General features: G+C 37.7%; 1 protein-coding gene and 1 long non-coding RNA gene across 2 annotated transcripts; one reads left to right on the plus strand and one right to left on the minus strand.

The window, feature by feature from the left end:
* On the minus strand, positions 1-3,269 carry LOC139725543 (uncharacterized). Its single transcript, XR_011710558.1, has 3 exons — positions 3,054-3,269; positions 942-1,098; positions 1-232 (listed from the first exon to the last, which is right to left on the minus strand). It is a non-coding gene; the product is annotated as an uncharacterized lncRNA (long non-coding RNA).
* A 172-nt stretch (positions 3,270-3,441) lies between these two features.
* Positions 3,442-20,584, plus strand: LOC139725544 (2-acylglycerol O-acyltransferase 2-A-like). Its single transcript, XM_071636631.1, has 8 exons — positions 3,442-3,766; positions 9,917-10,114; positions 15,823-15,975; positions 16,427-16,571; positions 16,937-17,132; positions 17,766-17,940; positions 19,233-19,432; positions 20,430-20,584. Exons 2-8 carry the CDS (start codon positions 9,948-9,950, stop codon positions 20,582-20,584), a joined length of 1,191 nt encoding a protein of 396 aa, XP_071492732.1. The 5' UTR covers positions 3,442-3,766; positions 9,917-9,947.
* Positions 20,585-21,486: the final 902 nt, after the last annotated feature.

Raw genomic sequence — 21,486 nt, forward strand, 5'->3', positions numbered from 1 at the left:
GCAAACCAGAGTTTTCTTGTCTTCAGATTTCTTCTCGCTATCAAACAGACACTTGCTGCGATTGTCCTTCACAACACTGCGATGTCCCGTGGTGCTTCTGTGTTTTGACCGTGGTCCAAAACTGTTGCTGCCCTCACAATTACTCATGATGACAATAGAGAACAGGATAGCACCGTAATCCAACACGAAGACCTCTTGGAAACAAAGTGTTCCATCGACATATCAACCTCTCCTGGATGTCATAAAGGATTTAAGATAGGAGATTTGATGAGGATAGGCTTTAGTACATTACCAAGACATTCCAAATTGCTACAAAATTATAGTATCAGCTCCCTCCTGTAGAGTATATCTCCAAATAGCCATGTTAATTTGCAATTTACGAATAATCACCCTCAAACAAAGACCTGCAACTGAAAAAACAAAAAACAAAATAACAAAAACAAAAAAAACAAAAAAACAAAACAAAAAAAAAAACCAAATCCACATTCTAAGACAATGGAACAATCTTTAAATTGCATGTAATTATACCGAGACAATGCTGCACACTGGCACAGGTCCGATGGTCCCTGACCAGTGAAAATCACTGTCGGACCAGCAACTTCTTCAGGAATGGACCAGTCAAAGATGAAAAAGCTGGATATCTACTTGTCCAAAGACAAGTCAGAACAGTAGAAAAAATGGGGTAGTGTGCAGTCCTGCTTTATAGGTGAAAATGTAGTGCCAGTTTCCAAACAAAGTTGAAAATCTACAAACATATACAGTGGTAACTAATGTATGGAACTGGAAACTTACCCCTTGGATCATGTTAAACCTTGATCAACTCTGGTTTTAAAACTTTGACAGACTGTCAAAGAAATCTACTATCCCTATCACTACCTACACTTCACGAAACGTGATATCAGAGCTGGTATGTATCAATCAACTTAATGCTGAAACCTCACCATTTGCAATGGAGCATAGATGCTGGAAAACTTGGATGAACATTTCCCAAAATGGCAGTTTGATGCAGCAAGTCAAACTCTCCACCTAGACTGTCCTGAAGACTTGAACAGGAAGATGGGAGGTAGTGCACCAATCATCAGGGCATCTAGCTTTCAACTTTGAAAAATCAAAGAAAAACAAGTCGGCTTATCAACAAATTACAGGAGACAATGTGTTCCGAGGTCTCATCACTCATTGTCTATCCCCCTATCGCTAGCAGTGTGCAAACATCAACCTGTCCACAGCCCAGCCACCACCATCAGCACCAAGTGGGTGAGCAAACATGTGGCTGGGATTTGTTGACACTGTTATCAGTCATGTTCACAGACTCTCCTTCCTGTCCGTCACTAACGACCCTACTCATAACCACTAGCTCCCCCCCCCCCCCCCATTTCCTTACAGGATTAAATCACTCAAAATCATTAAAGAAATTAAAATGGTGGGCATTCATTCAATAGGCTAACTCACATTGATTTTTAAGTGTAATAATACATAACCCCTGAAGGAATCATCAAAGTATAAGTCAGAAACATGTTACACAAAAACCACAACATGTTCAAAATGGAGTAATTTCAAGGTCCTGTAGGATTACAAAAAATATTCTTTTGCATCTTTCCGAGTATAATGTAAACGATTTATCATGATTTTGATAGTCATTCATACCCAATCACCCATGGTTTCCTCTTATAAGAGTGTTATAAACATTGTTTTATCCAGAAGGCCATGCCATGATCACAACTATCCAAGTACTGCAAGACTTAATTGTTGGAAAGTACAACTCCTCCATCTTATCTGTGCTTTATTTCTAATCTAGTGTACCACCGTACCTATGGTTTTCGTTTTCTTTCAAGGTGGTTCAATGTTTGCGAAACATTCACAAATCAAATGCAGGGAGATTTCAGAGAGCAATCAGGCAGATATTTAATGTGATATGATGCATCTTAATAATAATATGCAACAATATTTAGCACAAACCCAGTAACTTTAATGAGTAGGTATACACATTCCTGTTGATGCAAAGCAACTTGCAGAAACTTTGTCAGGGCATGATGTTCTGGTAATCCTTTCTACATGATTACTGATGTTTCTCTGGGAGCCTTGATTCTGCACAACCTGGGAAACTTGATAGGTTCATTTCTCACCCAGCTCCCTTTTGGCAAGGCACGGAGTGGACAACCAAAGACAGCTCCCGAGCGAGAGAATGGAGCAGCCATTAACTTCTTTGAGACGTCTTCACAGTCTTGACTTTATTGTTAATTTTTCACAAGAGTTAATGTTATTGTAAATTATCCCAATTATGCAATGCACCAGGTACCAAGTCTATGGGTTACAATGATTTTCTCTAATCCAAATTTCCCGGCTTAAAATGAAAACTACTTTACTACCTTCCTTGGACTTTGGTAGAAAATGTCTACATGATTCCAGATAAGACAGGTTTGTTTCTTGTGAACTGGTGATACTTGGACTGGAGAGAATAGGTCTACTGTAGACCTACTCATTAACTAGGTACAGTTAGTTTACATTACTGTATTCAATCATTTTTGTTTACTCTCATCCAGTGATACGATAGTGATATGAATTAATATGATATTGACAATTTTAGTGCCCCCAAAATCTAATGACCGAGGGGTAAACAAAGTGAAAGGAGTACCGTAGCACAGTAGCAGTAAATAATTCGTCATCCAGGGTACCGGTAACCCATTTTCTCCAAGTTGCTCCAGGGCAAACTCCTGCCCTATAAAGTAACAATCAATGTCCTCGGCCTCGGTCAATTCAGGAGTGAGTGAGGACCATCGACTGGGAATTTGAGCATGCTATTCTGGCTAGCTGCACACACACAGTTAGATTCTACTTTAATACATAATGTACGTGACTTCAGGGTGCGGATTATCAGCGAACATGGCCCTACTCCTACCATAATCCCTTTTGATCGGATTACCTCAATTCGCTAAGCTCAGAATGTCATTTTCACGGTTCAATTACTTTCACCCTTGAGGTGAGACTGGCTAAACACAGTGAACTTGCTTGTAGACAAGCTTTAATTGTTTTTTGTTATAATTTAGTGTACTCACTCTTTGAAGTTTCGTGCAGATCTTTCGTGGATTGTAAAATATGTTGAAACGAAATCGTCACTGACTCCTCTACCCTCCCACGATCGACAATGATCCCCGACAATATGCTTTGTGGTATCGCTCTACCCCTAGCGAGCTAAATGCAGCGCTGCATTTTCTGCACCGACGACAGCTACCAGACGTATGGTACAATGTACTGTACGTGCGGCGCGAGGCTCATTCGATTCCGGATCAGCCGTGAAAGGGAGAGCGCTGCATGCTCCTCTAGCTAGTAGTGCAAGTGGTAGCCAGCCAGCTGCCTTGCATCCCGTCGTCGCGCCCATGAGCACGTACGGTAATCAGCTGACGGTAATTACCACAAACCACGAACCGAAAAACACTTGGTAGTTGAAAGTTTAATAAAGCCACACAGGCTTCGACGGGACCCTGCTTTTAGCTAGCTAATAGTTGTGGGTAGGAGACTGTTTTGCGAAGAACACTCAAGCTGTCGTTCAGCAGGGAAATCTACACTGATGTTGCATGCAAGTGAGAGGAGCACATCAACGAATTCACTCCTCTAAACTCACGATCAACGACTTCGACATTCTGCTAGCTTGTGTGGTGCATGGTGGCAGTGCTAACTGGAGCTGGGCTAGTAGAGTGGTGGTGGTGGTGGTCTCTAGTTCTGTTGCACGATCTTCATCTAGATCTATCTACTGACATCGTTTATGCAGGTAACGAAGGAATTTTCTGAGCTTCCAATCCTACTAGTATAGTTTTTTCTTGATAAAACAAAGGTACTACAGACCATGCTCTGCGCACCCCGTTTCTGTTCCTTGGCTTTAAATTACTCAGTAGGTATTGCCATTGGGTGGGATCCCCGGCCCGGCGGCCCCGGGCCGGGAGACAAGAGCGAAGTGGATGCATGCATGGATTGCAGCACGTCGAACCGCGGGAGCCTCGGTATCTAGAGTCTAGCTGGCTGGGGGCTGTTTCACGAAGTCAAGATTGACTAAAAATGATGGTATGCCACTGGTTTCCCTGTTCAATTTCATTAGCCTAATCACCACCCACTTCAAATTATCATTTTATGTTTACAGAATAATTTCATTCTTTATTCATATCGACATTTTTTTTTTTTGTTATTGTATTATCAGTGGATATAGCTTTATGATAAAAGTCTCCAAAATCTTCGTTAGAAAGTTATTCAACATTGAAGAGACACACAGCATACCATAATTTTTAGTCAATCTTAAAGGGACTGTACAGTACTGGTGTAGGTGGGGATTCATGTTTTGAACATTCCTAATAGTAAGTGAGACACTATGAGAAACCTCTTATGAAATATGAAAGAGCATGTAGTTTTAAGAAGGATTCAACTTTTATTTAATGAAAATCGGTTTTCAAATGGATGGCTGAGGTATCTAGAAAAGTGATGATAATAAAAGACTACAGGCCACGCCTTAAAGTTTTATTAGGATCTCTTTGGTTCACCTTGTTTTTGGATATCTCAGCCATTTCAAAAACGATTTTCATCAAATAAACTTTTGATACCCATTTGAGCATGCTCTTTGACATCTCATACTAGAGTGGTTTCTGAATATCTCGCAAAACGTTAAAAGCTAAATCCTCACCTCCACCAGGGGCCCGTTTCATAAAACTTGTCATCAGTGACAACTGCCACATTTCTATGACAAATTTGCTCTCAGCCAATCAGCTGCAAGGATTTCAGTAGCTTGTCACATCTATGACAACTTGTCACTGATGACAAGTTTAACTAAACAGGCCCCAGAACTGTACACACCCTTTAAATTCTTTGTGAAACACCCCCTGCAGGAACTACAAGGGTGTAGGACCACTTACCCATGCGTGTGAAAGCTCAATCAAGGAGCAAGAGGGAGGGAACCAATTGGAGATGTCAGTAGATCATGAGGAGCAGTATCTCTAATTTGCGCAGATCCAGATCCTATGCATAAAAATGGCATGACAATTGAATGCTTATCATTCGTCATTAGTAACGCATTTAAAAGGTTATCACTGAAACATCTTGCTTAAATTTGATTATTTGTTTCCAGGTTTAGTATCTGAATGTGAAATCTTTTGGATTACAGTTATATAGCTATTAAAAAAGAATGTGTGTTTACGCATACATACTGTAGTATCTTACAAACAAAGATCAAAGTAGAATTTTCAGCTGATTTTTTTTTTCTTCACATGTCCTGTTCTCTGCACACTATTATCAACTGCTGCCAAAAATATTGAAGGGGACAGCAAACTGCTGCTTGCTCGTTTTCATGCCTGTACTTCAATAGAAAATTCTGTCTTTTGTCAAAGCAATTCCTTAAAACCCTAAAAAGGCTGGGGTTGAATCAACCCCCCCTCGACATTTTTCACAACTTTTCTGCTGCGCGAATTTTTTTGACTGCGCCGTTCGCCGACATTTTACTTTCAAGTCTTGCACATCTTTTGACACCATTTTCGCGAAAAATCATGCATACCGTAATGGCACTACACGACCTTTTATACATATGCATGTCAGACCCAAAATGGCTCAAAAACAAATTAAATGCAAATGGAGTTTTCTCACCTTATTCATAAATCTATGATTATTTTCACGTTCATAGGCTGAAATCAATTAATTTTAGCATAATTATGCTTGAAATAGGTTCTGTCATAAATTTGATAAAAAAAAAATAAAACAAAATGTCGAAAAACAAGGAAATACATAAGAAATTCATAAAACAATAAAATACATAAAAAATTAATTTTGATACCAGATTTTTTGTCAAGTACCGGTGCATTGTTAGGAATGCTACAAAGAATGTTTTAACCAAAAATTTGGATTCTAGGCGCTTTACTTTCTGATTGAGAGCAAAATGTATGATTTTATGCATATATATTACAGATTTAATGAAAATTTTCATTTCTTTTTGTATAGTTTGGTAGATTATGCCACAGATAATGCATGTGCCAATTTTCATCGCGATTTTCGTGATCGAAGGCTGCGATCTCGGGGGGGGGGGGGGGGTGCCTTAAGTTAGATGTAGTCCCTTTTGTTTCTGTGATGACATGAATGCCACAGCCATTCAGATAGATACTTTTACATTCTGTCCAGATTTTACAGTATTATAAAGTTTAAAAATTTTTTATCTTGTTTGCTGCTCAAGGGTTCTGTACTTTTCAATCTATCCTGTGGCATAAAGACCTCCAATTCTCTTGATTTTTACAATGAATGTTCAGCTGATAGTATCCCAAGTAAAAATGTTGATGTTCAGTGATAACTCAGTACTTGTAAGCAAAACATAACTTTCTTTACTACAAGTACATATACACACGTAGTTCCATTAACATCCATTTATTAATGATCTGGACCCAGTAATGCAGCTGTTGTGAGGATTTGTAGTTTGATCTATTTTGCAACAAACAGCAGTGTCAGCCTTTAATATCCAAAGGTCATTCCGTCGAAACATTACCATTGTTTGATTTCAGTGTGCTAAGGTATGATATCACAGTGCTGTCATCACAACAGTATGTTCATGGTTTTATGTCTAATATCCAATGACCATCATTGGTTGGGTGTTTTAGTTGGACTGCTATAGTACACGTGTTATGTCTCTGTTGTTATCAATCCAGAGCAAGGTCAGAGCTTTAACTATGCATTTTGCAGGCTCAGTCTCCTATCATACATACTTTTATTAGAGTTGACATTTTCACAGAAGATACTGCTGTAAACATGGATATTTATTTATTTATTTTTATTTTATTTATTTGTGTGTGTTTGTGTGTGTGTGCATTTTGCAAGACATGAAAATAGTGTGAATCTGAAAGTATATGAATTTTTAGCTTGTTACATATCTGTAATACTACATGAAAGACTGCCTTCTATATGTCCCTCCACATGTATGCCACTCTACACTACCACACTTCACTACCACTCAACTGTACACTGCTTGTATTTTGATTGCATGGAATTAGAGGCACGCAAAATTCATCTTTCTCGGCAAAGAAATTACTTTTGCAGATGTCTATTTTTGCAGTATGGAGGGCCTAGGAAAATCTGTTTGTGCGGTTGCACATAAAGTGGGGTTTTCTTTAACAGGATAGAGCAAATTGAAACTACAGTGTATAACAAAATGACCAAAAATTTATCTAACAAGATACAATTGAAAGTTATAGGATTTTTTTGTGTTTTTCACTGAGATATTCATTGCAATCAAAATAAGTTGAGGTGATGATGTCATCAATGAACTCACAACTCTCCCATTAGTGTTTCTATGTGTTTCTACGTAACATTTTTTTAAATAAAGAAATACAATGTAAAAATTATTTTAGCAACCATGACCCTGGATGGATGTATAAACATAGAGTCTCTCGGTTTTGAGCTCTGGTCATTTAACCCGTTGAGGACAGACTGATTTTGCTACAACATGCCATTTCCCATAGACACCTGCCCAGGTATACTGGGGACTCGTCCTCAACAGGTTAATATCACTGAACATTAAACTTTCCAGCGTTTCTTTTTGTATCCAGAGGCAGCCAAAAATTGCTACTCTTGTTGTTACATGATATCAAGAGAAACAAAACAAGAGGTGCAAAGTCCAAAAAGTTGTTTATCAAATTGTAGGCTCTCTTAACAAAGACATCATAAATTACATGTAGTTGTCAGTAGTTCATGGCTGTCTAGTACTGTCCTCATGTAATATAGTGTATTTGGCATCAATAATATTTTTGTTTAGTCATAGCCTGGGACCTTGACTGGGGCATGTGCCCTATGTATTGACTGATTCTGTGACGCGCTTTGTGTATTATCGGCATGGGCAGCGCCATTACTGCGGTGTCCCAGCCCGACCCCCCCCCCCACTCCCCCACCCCCTCCCCTCAGAGGGGGGGGGGGGGGGGGGGTCGGCTGGGACACCGCAATTGAGCTAATGGCTGCGCCCAGTGCCACAAATTGTCTGCTGCCCTCAACGAACCCAAATCGGTCAATACATGTAGGCATTAAAACACTGCCTTTTTTTTGGGGGGGGGGGGGGTGATTTTTTTTTTATTTATTTATTTATTTATTTTAAGGTGTAAGATGTTTGTGGCGAATAATGATGTCATAGAGTTGGATGAAAGTGGATGGAAGTGCATCTTTTTCGGAATGGGGTCTCAAACTATTATTACTGAGGCCAGTACACAGGCATCGACTTGGCCTTGACATTGACGTTACATACTCAAATGATGTGCATTTTGTTCAATAAAAAGATGATAAGATTGTAAAGTTTCAGACTGGCGAATTTCCTCCTTAATCAAAATTTCTCACCAAGGACTTTGAAATATGTAACAGACTTACTGTGTTTAAAAAAAAAATACAATGTTGTTCTGACTTTTATGTATACAGTAGAGACTTGCCACCCTTCTAATTTGATACTTAAGGATGAATGATAATAAACTTGGTGCTATTTAGATTAAGATATTTCACAAGAGAGATAGGTAAAATATTTCTGTAGTAATATGAAAGTTCCTGATTAAAACTGAAAAAAAAAATCATATGTATAAAACTAGAGATAATGCATATAAGAGATTGTAGAGGTACATGTACATTGTATATGTTACATGTATATGACCCAAAAACAAAAGATGAATGGTAAATGATGCTCATTGCATGATTTTGAAGTTTAACAAGTCTGTTCACGTACAATTTGTAGGTGTTGGTTGGACTACCCCCAAACAGATACAACTTGTATACCATGTTTTTAAAAAAAGGAGACATGCAAATTGTTGTAAACCATATTTGATGTATCTGTTGGAAAAATCTTAGATTATTGAGAACATTTACCAGTATTCCTTGCTAATTGCAATTATGATTCCTCGATGTCAGTTTATTGATTGTTATGCCTAAAAACTTAAAGGACAGGGCAGTTTGTATTACACATCCTGCAAATGTTATAGTATGCAATTAACAACAACCTTGTTGTTATGTGAACATCTTGGAATTGGTTTTGTTGGTATTGACTGATAATTTGTTCATAGAATACTTAGTAAGATTTGCATAATGTACAGATCTTTATGAGACATGAAGAGACATATTTTCAGTTGAAATTTGTATAAAACTACACTATTAGTGTATGACTCCTGTGAAAGATTAGCAAATCATATCTACACGCATTTCCCATCTAGACACCTGCCCGAGTAGTACTCGTGACTCGTCCTCAACGGGTTAAGGGGAAGATACCATCACTACAGCTGTTCTCATGTGTGAAGTCAACCACTCATTAAGATAATCTCGCAAGTCGTGATTTGTTAATACATGTATGTGTATTACTGTCTCTATACAGTACTTTGTACTCAGTATCTTGTCATATCACTCAATGTTCTCAATTCAGTGCAATGAGGACCTCAAGTACCAAGTTTCTTTATGCAGTGCGACATAATGTGCACATTTGGACCAAGGTTTAAGTGCCTCTCAGTTGCAACATTGATAACAGTGATATAAATCCCAGACATGCTATATTGGTACACATAAATGTGTACATTCATCAACGTGTAGGACTTGTGTAAGAGACCTTTTCCTATTACTCGTGAGACTGTACCAATGTAGTCCAGGCTCCTAAAAGCAGCAAAGGATCTGAGTAAATATATCAGTGATCATCTCTGTTGTCCACTGGAGCATGTAGATGCATTGTCTATCATTATACATCTTAGATGTCCCATGGCTTGTACATGTAAGCATGTTTGAGAAAGCTTCTGTTTCTTATTTTGTCAATAGACAGTGTTTGGATATCATGTTTATGGCAGAGTGCAGTATGGAAAAAAAAAAGTATTCAATGAGGATGTTAGTTTAAAGTTTTCAGACCATGTTTTACTAAATGTTGTCTTGTTCTATCACCTCTCCATCCCAGGTTCACCACCTCAAAGCGATAAAAAGCAATAATGGATGCTACCACAGACAATACAGACAGTGCTACCGTGCAATCAGATCGCATTAGTGAAGCTCCCTCGTTAGACCAAGACACCAACAAGACAAACGGTAGCACCACTGACGGCACGACGGGTAAACAGGAGGAAGCATCGCCAGAGGTCAAGGATGACCACAAGGGGTATGAATCACAAGACTATCTCTCATTTCACACCAATGTGCAACAATGTATTATATGAGTGTTTATTTCTCTCAGGTAGACAATAGGTTGTAGTGTCACCAATGTGAAACAATAAATCCTTGTATAAATATGAGTGTTTATTCCTCTCCTAGACAATTAGTCTGTAGTGTTGGTTGACAGTTTCTGTGGAACAGTGCTAGAAACCCACATTTGGACTACCAAAACTTGAAATCTTCTCTTGAGTCGACAAGATTAAAAAATAAACGAGCATCTAATTCATGTGAAATTTGATATACAGTAGGCTACCCATGAAATCTGTGGTTAACTTTAAAAATACTCAGTTTATCTCCTCTGGACATCATGCAGACAAGTCTGTATAACTTAGTCCAATGAAAGCTTTGAACATTATTACATGAAAGAGTACATGACTATACTAAGTTCAGTATACAATCACAGAAGAAGAAAATCAATATGCTTTTTGCTAGGCTGCTTTTGTCATGTTTTGAGAGTGTATCTTTATGCTCAGAAACTTTCATCATGGCAAAATTTCCCCCAGTTTGTCAAATGTGACGTGACTTTCAAAGCAAAACGATGTTCCTAACTTGCAGTATTGATAACCTTTGTTTGAATACAGAAATATAGTGTATTTAAAAATTTGTGCACAAGAATAGGAAGCAACCAATATGCACACATGTATTCACACACTCACACACACATACCAAATTGTTGCACAGATTTTTTGTGTGTGTGTGTGTGTGTGTTTAATTGATTCATGAAAACAAATGTTGGTATGAGGAACATATTGCATCATTTTTCAGGTACCTAAGTGCCAGTACCCATGCATTAGTTCTACAGATCAGATCTACAGATTTGCAGTAAACTTTTGTATGAGTTGGTAGTTTGACTATCTTGGTGTATTGTGATACTTCAAGAAAACTCTAATACTATTTATGGAGTGCAACAAAACAAAAATCAATGCTAATATAGATAAGTGAATGGATGAATTAATAAAGGAAAAGTAGCTTAAAATTGCTTTATATACTTCCTCTGTAAATACAGAATTATCTTATCAACACTCTTGACTTCTTTCAGTTGGTCTTTGAAATTGATATTGGCTGCAGCAGTATACATGCGACCATAAACCCATATTTCAAGTAACTGATTATTTGCTGCATTATTAATCAAAGAAGTGATCTGAGCTTTTTCAGTGGGGAATTTTCCTTGATCTAGGTATTACTTCCTATTTCTGCTGGAGATATATACTTAGAAGAAAGCGCTCATTTCACACAGGAAATCAGCTTTGAATGGCTCTTCCGTACACCTGCAAAAATGTTTGAAAACCTAGTTAAGAGTGGAGAGGTAGCAAGCAACTGTTTTAGGTACCATACTGAATTTATAAAATGTCCTTTTGACTCTAATAACTGTGCAACAATGTGCAACAGAGTAATATTTGAAATTTACATTGTAAGTGCAATATCTTTTGTTGATAAATGGTGTTGAGAATTTAAGGGTATATTTTTATCAATTCTGTAGTCTTATAATATTCTGACATCTTTTTGTAGGATTGAAAAACACAAGAAAACTGTATTTCAGGTAAAGAAGCGGTAATTTCAGCAAGTAGCAATTTAATGATATTTTTTGTCCATGTCATTATGGGCACACACGACTCATTTCATTGCAGATCAAGTCATGTCCATGGATAACCAAGGTACATGGTAGCTTCTGAACATAGTCGTGTTTTGCATCAGAGAGGTGAGTTTCGTCTCACCTCCCTGTTTGCATACAGTGTGCAGTTGCAGATCTTATTTCTAGAGATGCAATGGTTGGATCAAGCCCGGGTGCACCCATGGGACTCATAAATATATTTACATGTAATGGGACTCTTCATTTTTCCTGCACATATTTCAGACCTAAAGGGATGGTATGGTAGTGGTTGATGTGAGGATCCAGCTTTTAAAGTTTTGTGAGATATTTAGAAACCACTCTGTGAAATTCTAAGGGGAATTAAAAGTTTATTTGATGAAACTCGGGATTGAAACTGAGATATCCAAAAACAAGGTAGAAATGAAGAGGTTCTGATAAAAGTCATGGCCTGTTGCATTTTATTAGGATCGCTTTTTTGGATATCTCAGCCATTTCAAGACCAATTTTCATCAAATAAACTCTGAATTCCTCTAAGAATTACATGTTCTTTCATATTTCATACGAGGTTTCTCATTATCTCTCTCTCTCACACACACACACACACAAAGTTGGAAACCTGCAGACCCATATAAACCAAAACTGTACCATCCCTTTAAATCTTCAACTGTATGCTTAATTGGTCATGAATATTAGTTAAATACATTGTATTTCACAAGGCTGGCATGTTTTTGTACCAGAATTAGGGTGCTGTTGATTCAGAAGTTCCAATGAGAATGCATTGTTGGGTGATGTTTACATTGGATCTGAACAAATGTCCCGCAAAGATGAGGTCACAGTGCACTTTTTTGTCATGAAAGTGATGTCGCTGGTATTGTTTGAGATTTCAAGGTTTTAGTGTGTTCTGTTTTTCCTGATTAATATCAGTATCAACTATCCATTGTAATTATAACCAGTTTATCTACCAACTTGCCAGAGACATCTGATAATAGAGCGATGATGTGATAGAATAAGATTAATTGCAATCTAGCAACCCAACTATTAACTGTATATATATGTTGTAACACTTACACTGACTAGAAGGAAGTTAATCTCAATGACAAATTGTGGTTATTATGGAAGCAAGCATTGATTAAAACAAACAGACTTTTGAAAAAAAGATATTGATCAATAACAGGCATTGATATCCTTGGGACTTATGATTGACCTTTGACCCATTCCCCACCACCATTGAAAAATACAAAACAAAAACATTCCGCTGCCCCTGCTGAGAATGACAGGATGGGAGAGCGCAAACAATATCCCAGTAAAATGTCAATGACAGTCAGAATTTTCCTAAATTAGGTACAGATACTGGAAATGTCGTATTATTAGGGAAAAAAATTCTGGTTTTGTTTTTTGTTTTATGTCAAGAACCCTTTGGATATTGTCCTGCTAGTGTTTGATAGGAAATGAATTGCACATATCAAAAAGCCATAAACTTTGATCCTTCTGTAGATTAGTTATAGAGGGTCCAAATTCCCACCCCATCCACTACCCTGTGGTGTTGACTTACTTAGCAGCAGAGTCAACAAGTAAAGTTCACCAAGATATAGAGCATGGTATTATCAATGAGCTATCTTATCCTTGACTGATTGTAGGCCTCCAATCTTAGTGTTTCAGTTAGGGCCTTATCCCAGCATTTTGCATGTTGAATGGATTTTGCTCGAAGGAACTGGACAATGGAGCGTAGAATAGAATAGAATCACACAAAGTTGTCCTGGAGCACGCAGGAGGACAGTGATATTGTATTAGTTGGGTTTCTTGTGGAATATTAAAGCAGTAAGAAGTAATATCAGCCATATCTTCCGATACACTTCATTGTTGGCCATCATGGTGTATGGATTTCTGGACAGGCAAGTACTATACTTTTCCTTTAATGTGGATATTTGAAGGGTATGGGTTAACTCATTCTCTTTACACACAAATGCAGAAAGCCCTGCCTGGCTTCCGCAGTTGTTGTTGATTCTGTAATTTTTTGACATCAGTAACCGATACCATGCACAAAAGAAGAGTTTGATGTCAAAATGGGCTAAGCACTAATTTTAACATTTTGAAGTAAGTTCATCATCAGATTGCACAAAATAAAACCTTTCCAGTGATACCTCACTTTTAACATTTAAAACAGGGAATATTCTTGAAGTTATCAATAAAAGTTCCCATATATTTAGAATCATTTCACTGGGGGTTTTTTTCAGCAGCTTTGTTGGCAAATATCTCAGCAAAAATAGAGTTAACTCATTTTTTGCAATCAAATTCTTCAAATGTTGGAAACTGCAAATTTCTAAGGGCTTTTTGATAAATCCCTTAGTTTACAATCATTTCTCTGTGAACACAAGAATAGAGATGCTGGGGATAGAATAAAGGTGTTAATATGAGAGGCTTTCACATGGCCAAAGACAAGTGTCATGCATTTTGTTTTACTTTTGTGTGTCTGAAAGCAAACCAGAGTCACATTTTCCAAATTTTTCTTTTGCCAGTCATGGTCTTTATGTGTTTTTCACTCTAATATTTTTTCTCAAGTCTGTATGCTTGTTGTTGTCTTTAGAAACATTTGATTCCCAAAACATGTTTGTAGAGGAGTTTAGCTTGGTCTTGTATTCTCTTATGCAATAAACATTCTTCATACTGCAGCCTTCATTGGTGATATGGGAGAGGAATTAAACCATTATAATTTCTGTGCTTCAACAAATTTGAGTATACAGATGTACATAGCTGATATTAAAGTGCTGGCTAACTTTGCTCAGATAGCTGTGGTGGCTAACTTTGCTCAGATAGCTGATCTTCATCATTGCTTATATTATATCTGCAGCAAGTGTGTTGATTTCTTTGAGCTTCACTGTATTTATTTCATTCCCTAAACACATCAACTATATTTAATCTATATCCCTTCATATATATGCACATAAAAACAATTAAACAATAACTTTTTGATTTGTTTATTTCACTATTTTTTCTCTTTTGTCAAGCCTATCAGAGATAGTGAATTATGTTAGAATGTACATGTTTTTGAAGTCAGTCTGTGTTGTAGGGGTATGTGAACTCACTAAATACAATATTGATATCATTGGATCCTACATTTTGTTATTTTTTTTTTATTTGCATCTAAGTAGCCATATGGAACACTTTTGGTGTGTTTTACAAATTGCAAGTTTTATGATTGGATTCTTGCTCAGAGATGAAGAAAAGTGTGTGCTTTTGTTTCTCTATAGCAGTCTGTGTACACTAACGGGGGCATACAATTAATGTAGTGTCCCTGATGAATAGCGTTCATAAAAAGAGTAAGTAAACTGAAGATTGTTTTTGTAGCTGAAAGTCACTATATAGTATGATATCTCGACCAGTCTTCCTTATAACATTATCCTCATAATTCATGGAGTGATGATCAAAAGTAAGTCTAATGTTAGCATATCACACTTCATAATTTCAATCTTGACTACTATATCGGCTATTTTCTTGAGATTGATCTTAAAGGGACTGTACAGTACTGGTTGAGGTAGGGATTCATGTTTTGAACATTCCTAAGTGAGATAATGAAAAGCCTCTTATGAAATATGAAAGAGCATGTAATTCTAAGAAGGATTCAACGTTTATTTGATGAAAATTGGTTTTCAAATGGCTGAGATATAAATTAAAAAAAAGTGCTAATAATAAAAGGCGACATGCCACAACTTTATTAGGATCTCTTGGTTTCACCTTGTTTTTGGATATCTCAGCCATTTCAAAACCGATTTTCATCGAATAAACTTTTGATTCCCCTTAGAACTGCAGTCCCCCTTATATCTCATAGAGTGGTTTCTGAATATCTCGCAAAATGTTAAAAGCTAAATCTACACCTCGACCAGAACTGAACACACCCTTTAAGACATAGTTTCTAAGTTTCTCTGACCATTCTCTATTTCTTTTGATCTTCTTTCTATCTGTCCATCTCTTTCTCTCTATGTATTCTTTCTCCTTTCTTTGTGTCTGCCCTTCCCTCTCTCCTCCCACAAATCCTTTCACTGCCTTTGCTTGAATCTTTCCTCCAGGGCCCTGAAGCTGTTGGGGCTGGAGATGGCGCCCCTCAGCATCCCTTTCCACCGTCGCCTGGAGACCTTTGCTGTCCTCCAGTGGTGGTTCTGTTTCATGTTCCTTGGCTTCCTCTCAACCAGCATCTCCCTCTATATCTTCTTCTTCACAAGGTAAGGCAGTAACCATAGCAACCCTAAACAATGGCTACAGATTTGTTTGATTCTTCATTTGGATAATATACAAGTTCAGCTACAAAGGTAGATACTAAAGTTGCCTTTTCATATTTTAGACCATGTGGTTAAAAAATAATAATAATTCCATGCCTCTTGTGTTAGCATCTCAAACATCTTACAAGTATAATCAGAATTGATTTTTATAAAAAGAAGGTTCTAGAAATTTTTTAAAGCTGTATTTCATACGAAATAATGATTTGTTAATTACACCAGTACAAACACACCAAGTTTGATTTCCATGAATTCTCAGTACCACAATTCGATTTATCCACTGAAATTAATGGAATCCCATTCTCTTTGCTCATATTTCATTTATATTACAAAAAAAAAAAGATGTGTCAGACTAGTTTCTTTGTTGCTGCTCTTTTCTTTTCCCTCACCATGTAAGCTACTATTGGCTAACTCTCTTACTCGTGGCATGGATATATTATGACCGGCGCACGCCCTTCGAGGGAGGACGTCGTTCCGATTGGGTGCGACGCTGGCGTATTTGGGTGCACATGCGCAACTACTTCCCTGTCCACCTACATAAGGTACATATATTAGCTAAATAAATGGCAGTTGCTTTTGAATGCGTATCTCTTGAAATTATGGATACATTGATGACTTATAAATCCAAGGAATTTAAAGCTCTTATTACACTGTCCCCAGGATGCTAGCTCAAATTTTGGAATCATTGTTAATTCATTTCATTCAGATGGAAATGATTTATGATTGAAAGTGTAGCAACTGTGGTGCTTTCAGACTTTTGATTTATAGTTTTGTATTTCTATGTGGCTAGATTTCACAGCTCAAATAGACATACAGAGCCATATCTTACTCATTTGATCAATCAACCTAGAAAAAGTATGTAAAAAAGGTTTTTAAAGTAACCATTGCCTTGTCAAACTTGCTATAGACGGCTGACCTGGACCCAAGCTACAACTACCTTATGGGCTTCCACCCACATGGCATCATGAGCATGGGAGCTTTTGTCAACTTTGGCACAGAGGCCACCGGATTCTCGCAGGCCCTACCAGGCATCAGGCCCTCCCTGCTGACATTGACAGGATGGTTCTTCTTCCCCCTGGCTAGGGACTATCTCATGAGTGCAGGTATTGTTTATTATTTACCACAAATATCGATCATTTCATTAAACACCAAGGCCGTCTGCATTAACTCTTTATGTGCCACGTTCACACACTCAGTCGATGGCGTGCCAAGTTCGTATATTCAGCTCAAACACACAAACATAAAGTGATCAATAAATCGCCAAATGCCACATTACAATGAAAGGTTGTCTTGTGATTTCATTCCTGTCACACGTAGCTTGCATTTTATGTGGTGATCGACTATCAAGCAGTGCTCCCTTCTGGATTTGCAAGTAAATTCTTCGTTTCTGGCACTGTTTTGTGTGCAAAAGTCAAGCCTCTACAATAATGTAGCTGCAGGTCATTTGAAAGAAAAACAATCATAGACTTGTCTTACAATTTGAATCAAAGCAATGCTTGGCATTTTCTCTACTATCTTTGCTCATTACATGTCCATGCTTACAAAAATCTATAGAAGTTACATAGATTTGAAAAACAGAATGCTTTCCCAAAGCATGACTACATTGATGTCTCAAAATAATGTGACACACAGGGGGTTTACGCCATGGCACATAAAGAGTTAATAGAGCCTTTCATTTTGTTGTTGGTGTTAGGAATCTTGATCATTACAGTCCTCTTTGGTCTTCCATCTCATAGGTTTGTGTGACTGTGGAAAGGAGAGTTTGGATTACCTCTTGGGCCAGGCAGGCAAGGGGAACGCCGTGGTGCTGGTAGTGGGTGGGGCTGTTGAATCTCTAGAAGCTCACCCCCACGCCCATCGACTCTACCTAAATAGGAGGCGGGGATTCATTGTCAAGGCCATGGAGCATGGGTGAGTAGCAGGGATGGGGGAGGGGGAGGAGTGGTTATGGAATTTTTCTTGGTGAGCTGTTAAAGGCAAAACAAAAATCTCATACTGTAAACGTGGATATTTTCGCGTGACTAATTTTTTGCGCTCGGCGGAGTAAGAAGAGTTTCTCGCATTTTTAATTCCGCGGAATCAAGACATCAACTACTGGGACATATGGCAAGCAAAGATATTCACATATGCTTTTATTTTCGCTCTAGTTTCGGGTTGCACGAAATGTGCAAAAATTTCCACTTTTACAATTCTCCTTCAGGAACTTTTTAATTTTACTCTTTAAAATGAAGACTATATATTCAAGAAATGTGTGAAACAATGCTATAAAAGTACAGTTTAAGTTCAGTTGGGTAACAATGAAAATGTGAAATATTACCCGAAAAAGGAATGCTGAAAGTATTGCATTTTCAGAGCATACCCGATCTTGGTTTCTTCATGATGTTCTCTTTTTTATTACATTGATTACAATACATTGAGCTATATTGTGTAGCAGTATTCATTGCACGAGAGTGAATTGCATGCAGCAGCTTGTTAGCTGCATGCAGTTCAATACTGCAGCTGTAGGACATGATTCGATCACCTATTAGTAATATTCTACCAACCCACTTCTGAACAGGGAAGGCGCTTCGGGATTGAAAGTTGTGTACTACAATCAAAGTTATTTCACACTTTTGATCTCAAGATACTCAACTCATTAACCCATTAAGGACGGGCTGATTTTGCTACAACACGCATTTCCCATAGAAGCTTGCCTGAGTATACTCGGGACTCGTCCTCAACAGGTTAAAATGAAATCAATTCATTATAACATTGACAATTGTGTCATTCTCATTTCTTTTTACCAAAGGTAAGAAAATGACAGCTTCCTGGTTACTTCATGTCATAAGACAGGAGGTTCCACTCTTCCAAATTGCACACGTCACTTTATGCCTAACTAAACGATAGCGATACTGCTCCACTTAAGCAAAGCATTGCCTCTTTCCGTAAACATCATTGGTTTTGTGATATATGTGAAATGGGCAATACTGTTGCAGGCTATTTTGTAGAATCTGAGAACAACGTTGTACAGAAAATAATGAGCAGCTCAGACAAAAACAGTTCTTATGAGATATCAACCCTAGCAGATAGCAAAAATGTGACACGGCCTAATGAATATTTTCCAAAAGATGAAAAAGAAGAGAGGATGTGAAAAAAAGAACAAAAAATTTGTATAGATCAGAAATACTGACTACAGTTTCTTGTTATGATTTAATTTCCTACAGGGCACATCTTGTTCCAGTCTATTCGTTTGGTGAGACGGACATCTACGAACAGATGGCCAATCCTGAGGGTTCGTTCCTCCGGTCAGTGCAGCAGAAACTGACCAAGTGGATTGGGTTTGCCCCGCCCGTCTACCGTGGCCGTGGCATCTTCAATTACAACCTAGGCTTGCTTCCATACCGCAAACCCATCCACACTGTCAGTGAGTATTGCTGTGGGGCTTTTTATCATGATTGTGACTCTTTATCAAGATTATGACTGAGGAATCTTTCAGTTTCCTCTCATTTGTAGCCAAAGGTATCACCTAAATGCCTCTTTTTATCTCTTTTTTTTTCTTGTTTTCCTTTGATGATAGTATTGAAAGGAAACAGTAGGTGTTGCTATATTTGGCAAAAAATGTATGAACTCTAACAACTTAAAGGGATCATATGGTTTTGGTTGAGACCTAATTTCATGTTTCTAACATTTTTTTGGTGAGATAATGAGGAACCTCTTATCAAATATGAAAGAGCATGTAATTTTGAGTAATTCAACGTTTATTTGATGAAAATTGGTTTTGAAATGGCTGAGATATCCAAAAAAGAGCGATAAAGTGTGGGACCCACACTTTATTACGATCACTTTGTTTTACTTTGTTTTTGGATGTTTCAGTCATTTCAAACCCGATTTTCATCAAATAAACTTTGAATTCCTCTTAAAATGGTATGTTCTGTACTATATCATAAGTGTTTTCTTGGTATCTCACAAAAAGTTAAAAGCCCAATTCTCATCTCCACCAAATACTGTACCATCCCTTTAACACGAATTGTTTTGAAATCAACACACATAAAGAAAACGAGAAAAACAAAAAGATGCTTATGTGTTTACGTTCCCATGTTCCGTGCTAAGTTTTACACATACCATCTTTCCCTCAATACAAACTTGATTTGCACATGATATGCACATTTGCACTTGATTCGCACATAAATTATCATGTATTGTTTGAAGTGTTATGAAATGTGCCATGAGAAATGTATGTTAATTCCTAAGAATGGGAGCACTTTGGCATAGTGGATAAGATAGTGGCATAGTGGATAAGACTCCCAGCTCCCAATCTGAGACTTATCACCTTGTGTACCTTGTATGCACTCTTCGACAGGAGGTTTGTTGTTGTTAGTAGCGTCATCAATTAAAACAAAAAATTAAAATGCATCTTTCAGTTGGCAAGCCCATCCCAGTGGAAAAGAACCCCAACCCGACATCAGATGAAATCAAGGAACTCCACCAGAAGTACAAGGACGCCCTCATTCAACTGTTTGAGGACAACAAGCTCAAGTATGGCGTTGAGGCAGATCGGAGACTCTCCATCATCTAAACACTGCCAAGAATGACTGCCAATCTTAAATATGAAGTCTTAGAGTGAAAATTCTATACATTCCAATGCAAATTAAATGACGACACCTATAACTACGCATCTTGCTGTATAGAGTTTTCTTGTTTTTGTCTCTCTCTTTTTTAAACTCTACAATGCCTTGTCATTATACTTGTTCATCATTCGCTGTGAAATGTTTCTATATCTGTGAACAATGTAACAAAATGTTGCGATACCTGTGAACAATGTAATCTCATGAATAGCCACTGACAGACAAACACCCTTTTCAGATATATTTTGTGGTCAAATTATCAAAATTTGGCCTTACTTTGCAAAGTTGTCTTTGACGATCAGCCATTCACATAATACTTTTCGCTCAGTGCCTTGCTTGTGATAAATTAATTCACATACCATCTTGTGCCTGTCGGTTTAGTTGGGTAAGTGATGTCAACGTGACACACAATCTTTTGAAGGAGTAGAACATATTTGCAGGATATCAGGAGAATCAGGCAAGTCTTAACGTTGCAATAAAGCTTTTTGTGTACCACAGTCGGTCACATATTGTAGCCTAAATCAAGCCTCTGTAGTATTAAGGGGGAAAGAAACAGGTATTTTCTCGTGTCATGCCAAGAAGTTTAGTCCCTTAAGTGCAAAAACTTGCTGACCATCTTCTGATCTGCCATTTTCTGAGACAGTTTCCTTTTGGTGAATGGTAATCCATGCTTCCTTAGAGCAGGAATGACTTCTTTGAAGTAAGAATAGCTTTTCTATAGTAAGATGTACCTGTTCAAGTTGCTTCGTGTGTTTGTGTGTGTGTTTATGTGTTTGTGTGTATTTGCTTGTTTTTTTTCCAATAGATGGATGTTACTGCCAGTAAAGGAATCATTTATCTGTTGATAACCTTT

This window comes from Diadema antillarum, unplaced genomic scaffold (genome assembly GCF_040938485.1).
Source record: "Diadema antillarum isolate AM-2024a unplaced genomic scaffold, OU_Dant_1.0 seq00000049_RagTag, whole genome shotgun sequence".
Taxonomy (NCBI): domain Eukaryota; kingdom Metazoa; phylum Echinodermata; class Echinoidea; order Diadematoida; family Diadematidae; genus Diadema; species Diadema antillarum.

What these genes read in the sequence shown, in the direction of transcription:
- LOC139725544 (XM_071636631.1), top strand. Translation starts at nt 9,948, where the DNA reads ATGGATGCTACCACAGACAATACAGACAGTGCTACCGTGCAATCAGAT. An exon ending in TATATCTTCTTCTTCACAAG is followed by an intron (nt 15,976 to 16,426) that starts GTAAGGCAGTAA and finishes TCACCATGTAAG; the next exon opens with CTACTATTGGCTAACTCTCT. An exon ending in TCCCTGTCCACCTACATAAG is followed by an intron (nt 16,572 to 16,936) that starts GTACATATATTA and finishes AACTTGCTATAG; the next exon opens with ACGGCTGACCTGGACCCAAG.